Source organism: Microtus pennsylvanicus, chromosome X, assembly GCF_037038515.1.
Source record: "Microtus pennsylvanicus isolate mMicPen1 chromosome X, mMicPen1.hap1, whole genome shotgun sequence".
Lineage (NCBI taxonomy): Eukaryota > Metazoa > Chordata > Mammalia > Rodentia > Cricetidae > Microtus > Microtus pennsylvanicus.
In genome coordinates, this window is record NC_134601.1 from 50,219,862 (window position 1) to 50,234,370 (window position 14,509).

General features: G+C 33.6%; 1 protein-coding gene across 7 annotated transcripts in view; it reads left to right on the plus strand.

Annotated features, from left to right (window-relative positions):
* Nucleotides 1-14,509, plus strand: part of Thoc2 (THO complex subunit 2) — a 107,245-nt gene that overhangs the window by 17,058 nt on the left and 75,678 nt on the right. For all 7 annotated transcript variants that reach the window (XM_075958439.1, XM_075958444.1, XM_075958443.1 and 4 more), the window contains exons 3-7: nt 1,409-1,500; nt 3,276-3,327; nt 8,076-8,146; nt 9,172-9,293; nt 10,045-10,178. In XM_075958439.1, the coding sequence (XP_075814554.1) occupies nt 1,409-1,500; nt 3,276-3,327; nt 8,076-8,146; nt 9,172-9,293; nt 10,045-10,178 (471 nt within the window). The remainder of the gene's footprint in view (nt 1-1,408; nt 1,501-3,275; nt 3,328-8,075; nt 8,147-9,171; nt 9,294-10,044; nt 10,179-14,509) is intronic.

A 14,509-nucleotide genomic window follows, 5' to 3' on the forward strand; every position in this document is an offset into this window, starting at 1 on the left:
GGTTGTACTCTACCATGCTTGGTGTTTGTTTGTGTTTGGAGGACGTTTCCTTTGAGGACTTTTCTACTTTGTCATCCCACGGATTGAACTCGGTCTCTCAGAAATGGTAGGGAATCACTCTACCACTTCAGCTAGATAACCAGTTCCTAGGCTTTCTTTTACATTTGTGTTTTTATTTTTTTGAAAAGGAGTATCATGTAGCTAGCCTATGTTGGCTTGGAACTTGATAAGTGTGCTGAGGATGACCTTGAACTGTAGATCTTTCTGTCTGCCTCTATCTCCCCAGTGCTTGAATTATGGGCTACAAGCACCTGCCATTATATACCCAGTTTTATGTCTTGCCACACAGGGCTTCTTGTATGATGGGCACTTTACCAACTAAGTTATGTCAGTAATTCTCTATTAGTACTTTTTAGAGATACTTGTTTTTCAACATTTAATGATTTGAAGGAGAAAAAAATTTAGTATGTGGAAATAAAAAAATTGACTCAAAGGTGTTCAGTCAACTTCTAAGTCCCCACTCTCTAAAAGACTTTTTGTTTGAGGAAATGGGTTCGTGATAATAGCGTGGATTTCTTTCTTTTTTGGGGGGGGGCACGTTTTTTTTATAGTTGACAATTCTCATAAAATTGCCATTTTTGTATGTATACACATGTATTTTTTTTGTTTGAATTCTGATAGAAATTGACGAGAAAGAATTTAGATTTTTGGAAGTAATGCTCTATCATGTTTACTCCTTATGTTTCATTGTAAACATGATATCTCAATTCATGAGATTGAATTGAGTATATTCTGAATATATTTAGACCAATCTGTGAAGGTAGCTGGTGGGGAAATGGTTAATTTTGTTTGTCTTGTTACGGCACGGTGTATTCATATAAAATATTTCTGAAGACTTCAGGAATATTGTGGAAATGTTTTAAAATGGGTTAGTGGGTCAGGAATGCTTGTACATGTCTGTAAATAGGGTTGAGGCAGGATTACCCTTCAGAACTTAATGAGACCTTGTCTAAAATTAAAAATGGCTAGCGATGTAGATTATTGGTATAACACTTGCTTAGGGCACATTACGTCTGCCAGGATGATCAGAAAAGAAAACGAAGTATTGAAGAAGAATCTAAATACTAAATGATATATATAGTAGATGTGTGAATATGTGAAATTTGCAGTCATGGAAAGAATCTATGCTTAACTACTAGTCATATTAGAGTAGAGAAGGAATGATTAACTTTTTCCTAAACTCGCTAGTGTTTGTAGAACTAGAAAAATAAGTTGCTAGAGAGAACTATTATAAATGTTTTATTTTTGATGTTTATAATAATTGTGAGAAATAAATAGACTTTCCAGGAGAGTTTGCCTTTCTTGTTAAAGAGACTGCCTTTACACTTATGTCTTTTATGTTCAACAGATTTTCAACAAGCTCTCTATGAGTTGTCATATCACGTCATTAAAGGAAATTTAAAGCATGAACAGGCGTCTAGCATTCTTAATGACATTAGTGTAAGTATATATATGTACAACAGTAATTGTTGCATATCTCTTCACTTTTGATACAAAGATTTTTGCAGTGTAGAACATACATTTTCCAAAATAATGGCTGTTTTAAGGTAATATTGATAAGCAATTTTTGCCAAACAGCAGTTGGTATTTTAGTCTTTTTGTCTGGTTGTAAGGAAGATAAGGTTATACAAACTGGGTAAGCAAAATGACAAAACTGTAATGAAGTCAGTGTTCTTAAATAATGTTTTAACTCTAAAAATAGTTTAAGTATTTTCTTCAAATAATGTTATTTTTTTGTAATTATAATTAAAAATTTCTTAAAATTAAGGATTAAATTATTTTAAATTGTGTTTTCATAGTTCTGACATTCATTTGTATCTGCTTCCTACTTATTTTTAGAAAATAACAGATAGATGTGTTTTAAACCTTTAAGTGGCTAATTTTATTTTCATTTACATTTATTGGAGAATTTAGGCTAGATTCAGAGGAGTTTGCTAATGAGTTATGTCATCGGTGCTTCATATGTTTCTTGTGCTTTTCTTGAGTGGTTTTAATGGAAGTTTTAAGGTTAGCTCTTCTGACACTCCCCACCCATGTACATTTGCGAAGTAGGAATTTTAGTATGTTTTTCTCTTTTATCCAAAAACTGTCTCTAGTTAGAGTAACTTTAGTCCATATTGAAGTAGTATATTTCTTTGACAATTAATACTCTGTGTTGGAAAAACTCTTATGCCTTTCTATATTTGGTCTTCAATTAACCTGACTATTTGCGTTCATAGCCCTTGAAAAACTGATAACTAAGATAATTTCATTTTAAATTAGGAGTTGATACAGTTTTAGTCTGTCTGTTGTAGTAAGTTTTTCCATTTACGAACATAATCTAAATAAACATTTTTGTATACTTGGTCCTTAGTAGTTACTGTCTCCTTTACTTTGACTACTTCATTATATCTACCACACTGCATTGCCTTTGTCATGGCTTTTCCATAGTAATGTACATTTGTCTGGTATCGTAGCCACAGAAATGAATTTATGTGACTGGCAGCTGCCGGCTTTTTTCTTTAGAATTTCCTTTCTTACAGTCTCTGAAAATATATGAATTTTAGGGTTGCTATAGTGCTAGAAAACTACTAATTACAGTAAATGAACTGTGATTCTTACTAATGGGAAATAGCTCTAAAATTGATCATGGGAGTAGCAACTCAAGAAGCATATGTGGAATGCTGGTGCTTTTGTCTAGAAACAGGATTTGGGGTCAGTTTTTTTCCTCAAAAGCTATAAATAAGAGTGAATAAAGAAAACAAAAATTGATCGTTATTTTATCTTTAGAGAATCTCGAATTGTGGAATAATTGCTTTTAATTGATGTAATTTTTGGATTTTTGATCTTCTGGTACTATAATTTTTGCGTGGATCAGATGTGGATATAATATTAAAGTTTTTGATGAAAATGTACCAATATTGATGGTCCTTATTAGGTGCATGTGAAGTATTCTACATTTTAGTGTTTTTCTGAGGTGCTTTTTGAAGTTACTGCCATTTTATTAACTATCCTGTGTTTGAAATTTAAATAGGCAGCTCTTTTCTGTGTGTGGTTTTTGAGACTGTGTTTCAGTATGTAGCTCTTTTTAGCCTGTGACATGTAGACCATGCTGACCATGAGATCACAGAATGGTGGTGTTTAGTTGACTTCTAGGTTGATAACCATTATTCTGAAGTAATAATACTTTCCATGTGATATTCTGAAATTTATTGTAAATTTATTTTTTAATTTAGGAATTTCGTGAGGATATGCCTTCTATTCTTGCTGATGTATTCTGCATATTAGGTAGGTTTTAAGCCTTTATTTTACATGTAACATGTACTTGTAAATTCATGTTAAATGTTTTCTTTCAAGGGTTGGGTTTACAAATATGAAAATGTTTCTGCAAATCTTCAATATTTTTAACTTTATACAGAGTATAGTTTTGTAAATCAAATATTACAATTAATTTTTGTAATGATGTTTGATTTATAAAACTAAAATAGCTTTTCAATATTTTTTATGTTTGACAATGTATAATTTATATAAATTTGAGCTAAATGAGCTAATTTCAAGTAAAATCAAATTTTCTGACATTTGTCTGAGTTTCTGCAATTTCAGAATTGCAGAAATGTCATGATGTCATGCAATGAGATTTCTTTGAATCTCAAACTTAAGACACTGTGAAGATTCTTTTTGTTGTACCCTTTTGATTCTTAATTTTAAAATGAATAAGATTAATCAAAGTTATTAAAAGTGCTTTTGTTTTGCGAGTAATCTGTTTGTATTTGTCCTGAATAAGAGTTCATTTTTTCTTAAAAATAGATATGTTTTTCTGATTTATGATTAAAGGTAGTGTCCCTCCAAGGAAAACATGGATTTATGAATAATGTGTTTTATAAATTTATTCGTCTAATTTTAACTATTGATTAAAATAGCTGAGCATGGCTTCCCCATCTGTTTTGTGTTTTTTGTAGCTTTGCATACTAACAGATAGCATTGCTAGACATATATTACCTTTAAAACATGACTTCTGAGGAGTTGTTACATTGGAAAGAGTTATTTTAGCTCATTACCTTCTGTCTGTCTGTCTCTCTGCCTCTCCCCCTCCCCCGTCTGTCCCTCTTTCTTTCTCTCTCCCTCTCTCTCTCTGTGTCTGTGTGTGTGTTTTCTCTGTGCAGCTCTGGCTGTCCTGGAACTCACTCTGTAGACTAGGCTACCTCTAACTCATAGAGATCCATCTGCCTTTGCCTCCCAAGTACTGGGATTAAAGGTGTGCATCACCACTACCTAGCTAGCTCATTATTCTTTATTCTTAGGATTAGGTGAGTTACTTATATGGCTTTCTGATTTGTCTAGAGTTTGGTCTTAGCTAATAATATGAATGCCTGTGTAAGAGTTTAGAGAATCTTTCAGATTTCAGAACAGTGGCAATGTTGGGAACAGTTCAGAATACGTGAGAGTGATAAATGGGAAAAACAGACCACCAATGAGTTGACCATGTTTCCTAGATTTTCCACTTCTGGCATAATTATGCTTAATAATGCTATTTTTCATTCTGAACTCTCCTGGTTTTAATGATAAAGTACATCTTCATGGTATATATTTGATTTATTTATACAAAATGAAAAAAGGAACTTAATATTTGAAATTGATACGAACAAATAAATTTAGCATTGAACACAAGTTCCAATGTAAAAACAGTTGCTTTTACCCATAAATTTTATACACAGGAAACTAATCTATAGGAGACATTTTGTGAAAGATGTTCCTCAATAGTGTTGGGAATATATTTTGTTTTCAGTAATTATGTTATTAGATTTTCATTCTATTAGTTTTTCTTAAGTTGATTTATTTTGTTAAAACATAGCTTTCCTTCATAGTTATTAAGACATAAGAATTATTTCCACAGGTTATTATTGCCTGTGAGCTGTTAACATGGATTCATCATAGTGATATTTGGTTACTTCGGAGGAAATTTCTTTCATACTATCCAACTCATTTTTACAGACAAATTTAGAGGAAACTATCCTTCTTCTGTTCCCTTACACGTGCTTAATCTTGGCAGGATAAAAGTGATGCAAGGGTGACTCCAGAACAAGAAGGGGAGTTGGGATTTTAAGAATGTGACCTAGCAAGCTGGAAAGATGGCTCAATGGATAGCACTTGTTGCTCTTGCAGAGAACACAAATTCAGTTTCTCGCATCAATATGGCAGCTCACCATCCTTACCTTCATTTGTAGAGGATCTTACTTTTAACTCTATAGGTACCAAACTCAGATGTGGTACATACACATAACACACAGATAAAACTCATATAATTAAATTAATCTTAATGAAGGTTGTGCCAAATGATACTAATAATATTCATTACGATATAGGTGCTAGTTTTGAAACACCTTTCATGTCTTAGGCATCATGTTAAAACTTTTCATTTTAATCTTAGTCTTTATAACAATTTCTGTATGGAAGGTATGCAGATTGGGAAGATGAGGTTCAGCAGAGTGGTCATTTTCTTTTTAAGGGAATGCAGCTAGTAAAGCTGCATTTAAGCCTGGGTCCCTTTGGATCCAGAGTCCATGATCTTTTTACTATATTGTGTTATCTTCTTAATGTGTGAAGTGTAATAAGAAAATATTCCTATACTTTCCAGGTTAAGAGAACTTTTAAAAAGACTAATCACATGAGGGTGAGGGAGCCTGAGAGCTGTAGTAACTTGAGAGGCTGACTCTGAAGTAACAGATAGACTGATGAGACCTTGGAGGTTGGTCAGTTGGTTGGTGATACAGAAGGCAGGAGTTGGAGGATGTAGAGGGCTTTTAAGAAAATTATATGGAAATTAAAAAGAATTTACCAAGTCCTAATTTAGGATATAGGAGTAAGGTATGATAAATGAGTTTATTTGAATGGTGGGTTTTTTTTTTGAGACAGGGTTTCTCCTTAGCTTTTTGGAGCCTGTTCTATAACCAGTTCTTGTAGACCAGGCTGGCCTTGAACTTGTAATGAATTCAGACAGATTGTAATAATATATACAGCTTTAATGGAAGGAAGAGTGAAAGGCCAGGAAAATGATGATGAGTGTTGTATTTGATGATAAATCTCTTGATTCTTGGTGTTGACAGTAGAAAACAAACTGAAGCAAAACTCTGATAAGGTGTCTGTTATTTTGGAAGACCCACTTAGAGGCTAATAGTAATTTCACTAAGGCTGATGCCCTTTATTGTACTTTCTAAATTGCCAGTTGACTCTGAAAATGTTTGCGTGTAATTCTAAGCACTTGGGCGGCAGAAACAAGAGAATCAGAAATTTAAGGTCATCTAGTGAGGTTGGGGGTCAACCTCATCTACAAGAGTACCTGTCTCAGAAAGTTAAAATAATTTAATGAGTTTAAGCAACAGTTCTGAAGCCAGCCTTTGTGTAATCCTGCTAGTCCTATTTTAAATTTTTGATGATTGACATCTTGTATTAATTGTTTTATTTCTTCCACTCCTCAGATCTAAACTTGAATTTTCTGAACAATTTACTAAAACTGAAGGACATCTTTTTAAGTGTTTCATAGGGAGAAGTGCATTTTTATTTAGTGGCTAGAATTGTTCCAAATAGGATTTTCAATATTCTGTTTTTAATACTGACTTTCCATAGACTTGACATTAGACTTTTCAACTTTATTGGTTATGGACTTTTAAGGTTAGGAAATATTTTTGTCCTAGCACTGGGGAAACTGTGAAAAGAGAATTTTGCTGAGACTTGAAAGTTAACCTGAAGTTCATAGCACATTGAAGGCTACATAATGAGACCTTTTCGTAAAAAGGAAAACAAAACCCCAAACCAATACTGAGAAGATGACTTAGTGGATAAAGCACTTGCTTACAAGTATGAGGATCCCCAGCACCCACAAAAAAGCAGAGTAAGGCCAGGTATAGTGGTACATGCCTCTATTCCCAGCTTATAGAAATAGAGGCAGGTGTTAGTTAAGTCTTTCTTTAAAACAGGGGAAGTGGTTAGTATGGTGGCTTACATGTAATCTCAGTTCATGGGAGGCTGAGACAGGGGATCTCTTGGGCAAGCTGGCTAGTTAGATTAGCCAAGTTGACAAACTCTGGGTTCAGTGAGAACCCTGTCTCAATAAAATGTAGAGCAATTGAGGAAGAGACACCTGACACCATTCTCTGGCCTCCGTTACACACCAATGTTATGTATGTATACTGCAAAAATACTCAATCAAAAAGGGGCTTGGGACCAAACCAATCAAACAACAACAAAATGGGCCTTGCCTTGCCTTTCCCTTTTTTCTTTCTTTCTTTCTTTCTTTCTTTCTTTCTTTCTTTCTTTCTTTCTTTCTTTCTTTCTTTCTTTCTTTTCTTTTCTTTTCTTTTCTTTTCTTTTCTTTTCTTTTGGTCTGTTGTTATAACATCTTACTATTTAGTTCAAGCTGGTCTTGAACTCACGATCCTTCTGCTTCAGCCTTCTGAAGGCCGAGATCACTGTTGTGTACCACCAAACCCAGCTAAATTAGAAGATTTTTTTTTGTTGTTACCCAGTTCGACTTGGCCATTAAGAAATGAGTCTCTGTTGTAGCACCTCTGACAAATGGTCATTTAAACTTTGTTAATCTTTTTTCCTTTTTTAGAGTATTTTTATTTCTGAAATTTTGTTTTCAGTGTTCCTATGATACAAATTTGCTATTTTATGGATATATATTATGGGTGACATATACTAAGAGAGTGTTTGTATATGTATGAAAGACATATTACTGCAGTTTATAATTTTCCAGATTTAGAAAGAGGTATTTTATTTTTAATTAATTATATTTATTTTTAAGACAACTTATTTTTGTATAACCTGGGATTCCTGGAGCTCACAGTGTAGGCCAGGCTGGCCTTGAACTTGTGCTCCCCATGGTTCTGGTTCTGGGTGCTGAAATTACAGGTGTGTACCACCATGCCTGGACTGGAAAGAGGCATTTTTAAAATAACTTTTAAAGAAGATGAATCTTTTAGTAGTAGAGAGTATGGAAAAATGAAACTTGTATCTCTTTTCTTCTGTCATTATAGATATTGAGACAAATTGTTTAGAAGAAAAAAGCAAGAGAGACTATTTTACACAATTGGTATTAGCATGTTTGGTAAGTTTTTAAATACATTTTCTCCTAAATTTTACATTGAATAAATATAATATTGTTAGTGATGTTAAATGGAGGAAGATATTGACATTCAGTTGACCTCATTATAAGGTGCGATTTAGATCTTGAAATGGATGTTTTGTGTAAGTAGGTATGTAATTTTTGTGAAATAATCATTTCTAAATTACTTAATCTGTATATATAAAAACCCTCAGTGATATTTCTGACCTAGTGAGTTTCTAATATAGAAAAAGGCAAGCAAGTAGTTCTTAAACTAAGTTTTTAAAAACTCAAACAGGGACAAAAAGATGGAGGTAATTAAATAAATGCAAGTTGGGCTGTGGATGTGGCTTAGTGTATAGAGTGCTTGCCTAACATGCATGAAACCCTTGGTTCTATCCCTAGTATCTTATAAATTGGGCATGGTGACACATGCTTGTAATCTCAGCACTTAGGAGATGGAGGCAGGAGGAACAGAAGTTCAAGATCATCCTCAGCTACATATAGTGATTTCAAAGACAGTCTGGGATACATAAGACACTGTCTTTAAACAGATAACAACAACAACACCACCCTCCCCAAATAGAATTCATAATTGTCTGGTGAGCTACTTCATGTTCATAAAATTAGAACCAAGGAAAAATACCATTACTGGGTCATATAAAGAATGTTCTTGTCTTTGTTATATTATAGTTTGGCTTGGTGTAGAATATATACAATGCTGAAATATACTATATTAGGTGAAAATTGAGTTACGATAGGCTCAATGTAATGAAAATTTAATCTGTAGTTCTTACTCCATAGGCTGTGTATAGCAAACATATACTCTTAAAGTGATTTCTGAAAGAGCTATATATTTTATATTTCTGTATTTGGAGAGTTATTTTGTTGAATTGAAATTCTAGGCTTTATAAAGAGATAATGTGATTTTGTATTTTTATATTGGAAAGAGTTTTTATTTTATTTAAGATTGTGGGTACATAGTTGGAATGTTAAAGATTAAATGGTCTTTAATATTTTTAATACAGTATTTAGTTTCAGACACAGTTCTGAAGGAACGTTTGGATCCGGAAACTTTGGAATCATTAGGGCTCATCAAACAGTCACAGCAGTTCAATCAAAAGTCAGTTAAAATCAAGACAAAACTCTTGTAAGTATATTTGGCTTATGTTACACATCAAGTAGCTGACAGTTTATTTCTCAATTTGAATAGTAGCAGTTTCTTAAGGCCCTTCGAAGCTATTATTTTTTGTTTGTGGTTAGTATTTTTTTCCTTCTAAAACACTTAAATTATGGAGTTTTCAATGAGCTATTCCTGTGTTAACTTTGTCCATATTTGAGTCTTAGATAACATTAAATTCTTTTTTAATGATATTTATTTTAAGTTAATTGGTGTTTTTCCTGAATGTATGACTGTGTGTTGGATCCCGTGTGTGTGTGTGTGTGTGTGTGTCTGTGTGCGCATGTGCTTGCGCATATGCGTATGCTCAGGTGCTCTCAGAGACCAGAGGTAGTGGAAATCCCCCCGGAGCTGGAGTTGTAGGGAAGTTGTGAGCTGCCTGTTTTAGGTGCTGAGAATTGAACTTGAGTCCTCTGAAAGAGCAGCAAGTGCTTTTAAATGGCTGAGCTACTTCTCCAGTCCCATACTTTTTGTTATTAGCATTAAATATTTAACAACCATGTATATATTTAGAGCATATTCATAATTAGTGGTGGAAATATTGGTATATTGATGTGTTCCCTTATTAACTAATATTGCTTTAGTGTTGAAAAATACAAAAAGTTAAGCTGTGACAGCACATTCTCATGATTGTTTTAAGTTAGTGATATCCAGTGATATCGTTGTGCAAACTTGATAATTGAAATTAATTTTATCTTTTTGATGATATTTCTGTTTTCAGTTATAAGCAGCAAAAATTCAATTTATTAAGAGAAGAGAATGAAGGTTATGCCAAACTGATTGCTGAATTGGGGCAAGATTTATCTGGAAATATTACTAGTGATTTAATTTTAGAAAATATCAAATCTTTAATAGGTAAGCCATACATGTAACTATATACTATGTATTATTAAGATATGCTTTATTTTTAATGAAAAGTATCCATAAAAATAAAATGAATCAGCCTCAGCTATATAGTGAGTTTGAGGCAAACCCAGACAACAGGAGATCTTTTCTCAAGAAACAAAAGAATTCCCAAACCTGGAATATGTATAACTTTTATTTTTAGTATTTTATTGGTATTTATAAAATTTATCGTGATCTTTATGAAAAATGTTTTTGTCATATACCTCTATGTATATTAGTTCCCAAGTTCTTTTGTAACACCTCTGTCTGTTAATTTTAACTATTTCTCAGACATTTTCATATAGGGTAGAAAATAAACAAGAAAACTTAAATAAATACTTGGAGAACTCTTGAAACTTTGTGATATATAGTTCATTTGAACTTGGTTTTACAAATTTCAATTTATGAAGGACTTTGAAACATTTTATCTTTCTTTCTGAAAGTAGCAGAATGTTGCAAGAATACAGAAGATTAATGTTCTCCCTGGTCTTAAAATAGCATTTCTGTCACATTACTTTTGTATTGGACATTTGAAGAGAGAAGCTGACATTTATAGACAAAAGGAATGTTTAGGGTAATCTTGGTTTTCTGAGTGACAATAATTCCTGTTAGGTGGTTTTTTTATCTAGTGAATATTTTGAAGTTGTGCAAAATCATGTTTTGTGGTCCCCAGGAGGAATATAATTTCCTGCCTCATTGGTTAGAACTTAGTTGCTACTTACTCTCAGCTTTTTTTAAAAATCTGTTTTTTGAAGTTTATGTCTGACTAAGAAAATAAATTGACTGAGTCCTTAATTTCTTCTACTGCTTTCTGTAAGCATTCAAACAAATCTGTATTTATTTCAGTCTTCTTTTTTCTTTGGCTTGGCTGTTGGTGATTCTAAGTGTACATGCTAAGGCTTCATTCAATTTAAATTTACCTTTTTCTTTGAAGTCAGCTTCTGGTAGATGATCTAGTTTCTTTTCTACTTCTGTCCCTATGGTGTTTGAACATCAGATGAGTGAGCCTCTAGCCCTGAAGGACTCTTGCTGTCTTCTGTGGCCTTGACTATGTCAGTGACCTGCTTTTAAAAATCCTTTAGTAAAAGGTTTCTTTTCTTTCTTCAGTAGGCTGTATTTTTCATGCAGATTTCCACCCCCCTTTTATCTAGCTTGTGAAGCTCATTAGTACCGCCATATTGTACTTTTTTCTTTCTTGTACTATATTATGTCCTTACTTAAGATAGTCTTCCTTTCCTCTTAAGATCTCATGTTATGGAAACCCTTTCAGTGTTTGCTTTCACTTTATCTTCTTTTATGTGCATGTCTGTTTTTCCTATTTTTTTTATTCTTCTGGGTTTTTATCTTTTTTATGTCTTTGTTATTTTGGGAACAGCATTTCAAAGATGGATTTTCCTGAAGGTATGCTTTCATGTAATTAGAAAATGTTCGCTCCTTTCTTCAACTTTGCTCTCATAGAAAAGAGGTTATTATCTCTGTATATTAATGTGGCATCCCCTCTACTTCATTCAGGCTCATGATCCACATGGATAGTCCTTAAGTGTAAGCAATTTCGTTTCTTGGTCTGTATTTATTCTAATCCATCTGGCATCCTGTAAAGCGTGGTGGAGCAGATGCACTCAGATACCATCTTCTCCACACTTGCCTGGCCACCACCATTTAGCACTCCTTATTTTCTCAGGTTAGGTTTCTTCTTAGCACTTAGCACTATACCAAGAATAGTTGACCCTGTGTTTCCACAGGGTTGCAAATATTCATGGCGGAAACTGTTACGAGTATTTACATTGTATGAGTTATTATAACCAATCTTTATGTGATTTAAAGTAAGAACATGTATGCCAATTACATGCATATCTTGTTCCATTGTATATGAGCGACTGTAGCATCTGTTGATTTTGGCATCTTTAAGGCAGTCTTGGAACAAACTTAGACACTGAGTTTATGACTCTATCATCAGTTGAATGTACGTTTCATGAGGAATATGTTTTTGGTTTGGTTTGTTTAGTACCCAACTCTTAGGACGTGCTAAATGAGTAGAAAGTTAATTAATATCCTCCCCATTTTTTGTGGTGTTTTTAGTGATTTTTAGTCTCTCTTCTTTGACATGGAAACATTTAGAAAGCTTAGCTCCCAGACTCCGTTTCTTTATGGCTTGATTACCTTTTGTTCCCTCTAGTTGTTTGAGAAAGGAACTTTTCATTGATTGAGAAATTGAGGTTAAAGGTTTAATTTCATTGAATATTCTTTCAATGTTCAAATTAACTGTATCCAATGTCAGTGTCAGTGTAACTCCATTAAGGTCTTGTCTCATCTGACCAGATCATTTCACCTGCACAACATTCTGTTTTTTTTTAATGACATCTTTGGATATGTTTCTCCATGTTCATTTACACTGGTTTCTCTTAATGAATAATCTAGTTAGGTAATACTTCATGTAAAACTATCTTATATCTGATCTTCATTAGCCATTGTGAGAAACCAGTACCACGTTTGGCATGTATGTATGTTGGGTACAATTGTATTCAGAATACTTTGTCTGATCCAGAGAGATTCTCATTTATCACCCTTTAAGATTCTGGCAGATGAAAGTGCATGTAATTGTTTAACCTGTGCTGTTTACTGTATAAGCAAGCACAGAAGCAGAACTGCTAATATTGTATGGTGGTGATTGCTATTACTGTTACTATTACTTTTTACTCACAGTAAATCTGAGCAACTTATTAAAGAGGGATGAAAAGTTATTACTACGCTACTAATGCAGAGATACTCTCAAGTGACTTTTACACAAAGGGGGCAAATACAATCTATATTTTATAAATAAGAGGAAAAATAGAGGTGAGCTCCTCTTTTAAAGCTAAACTATTACTATATAACTATAAGAATAGTTGCAAGATTTTCTTTTCATCTAAGTGAGTGTTCAGCAATTTTTTCCTTCATTTTCTTTTCTGTTTTGTTTTTTACATAGGGTCTTGCATATAACTCAGACTAATCTAGATCTCTTGATTCTCTTGCCTTAACCTCCTGACTTTGAGAAGTAGTAGGTGTACTCCATCCTGCCCAGTTTAGCGAACTTTTTCTGTAAAGGCTAAGAGTAAGTACTCTTTTGGCCATATATGCATTTTTTGGCCATGTAGTTTCTGTTGAAACTACTTAACTCTGCCATTGATGGTGAAAGCAGCCATAGACGGCAATAAATAAATGAGAGTCTATTTAAAATCTTATTTTTAACAATCAACAGTCAAGTGGATTTGACTGGTTTGTTGATTCTTGGACTGTATAAAAATATTGGCAAAAAGAACTCACAAGCATGTTTACCTGAACTTAGCATAGGAGAATGGCAGTGATTCTTCTTCATTTTAGATTTAGTTGTCTAGGATCTTTTTGGCTTAGGCCTAAACCTTATAATCACTCACCAAAGTTAGAACTGAGGACCTTCATTTACAATTTTTTAAAGTTTTTAAATTAGCATATAAAGTGATGAGTTTCATTAGGATAGTCTCTCTCTTCTTTCTCTGTTTCTTTTGTGTTCTCTGTTCTACCGTGTGGTTACTGGGATCTGAACTCAGGACCTTAGGAAGAGTAGCCAGTGCTCTTAACCACTGGGCTATCTCTTCAGCCCCTTACTTTTAGTTCTTTTGAGGAACTTCCACACTGTCTTCCGTAGTGGCAGAACCAGTTTACATTCCCATTAGCAATAAGCATTTCCCATATCCACACCAGTGTTTTGTTGTTAATCGTTTTATTGGTGAGAGCCATTCTGACAGAGTGAAATGGTCTTTCAAAGCAGTTTTCATTGTGTTTTCTCGATGACTAACAAGGGTGAATATTTTTCAAGTATTTACCATTTATATTTCTTCTTTTGAGAACTGTTCATTAGCCTGTTTGCTGATGGGGTGCTTTTTTGTGGGGAGTGGGGCATGAATCTTTTTTAACTGTTGTAGTTCTAATTAATATATCCTACTTATTAATCTCTCATGTGATAAGTACTTGGCAAAGTGTTTTCTCCCATTCTATAGACTGTCTTTTCACTATGTGTTGATTTAATTTGCTGTGCAGGATCTTTTAAATGTCATATAATTCCACTTGTCAATTCTAGGGATTATTTTCTGAGTCATTAGAGTCATTTTCAGAAAGTCTTTTCTTTTCCTCCTCTTGTTTTCGAATTTAGTGTGTTTATTTTACATCCTGACTGCAGCCTCCTCTCCATCCTCTCCCACCTGCTTCCTTTCACCCCCACGTCCACTCCTCCTCTGTTTCTGTTCAGAGAGGGGCAAGCCTCGCATGGGCAAAGCATGGCATAT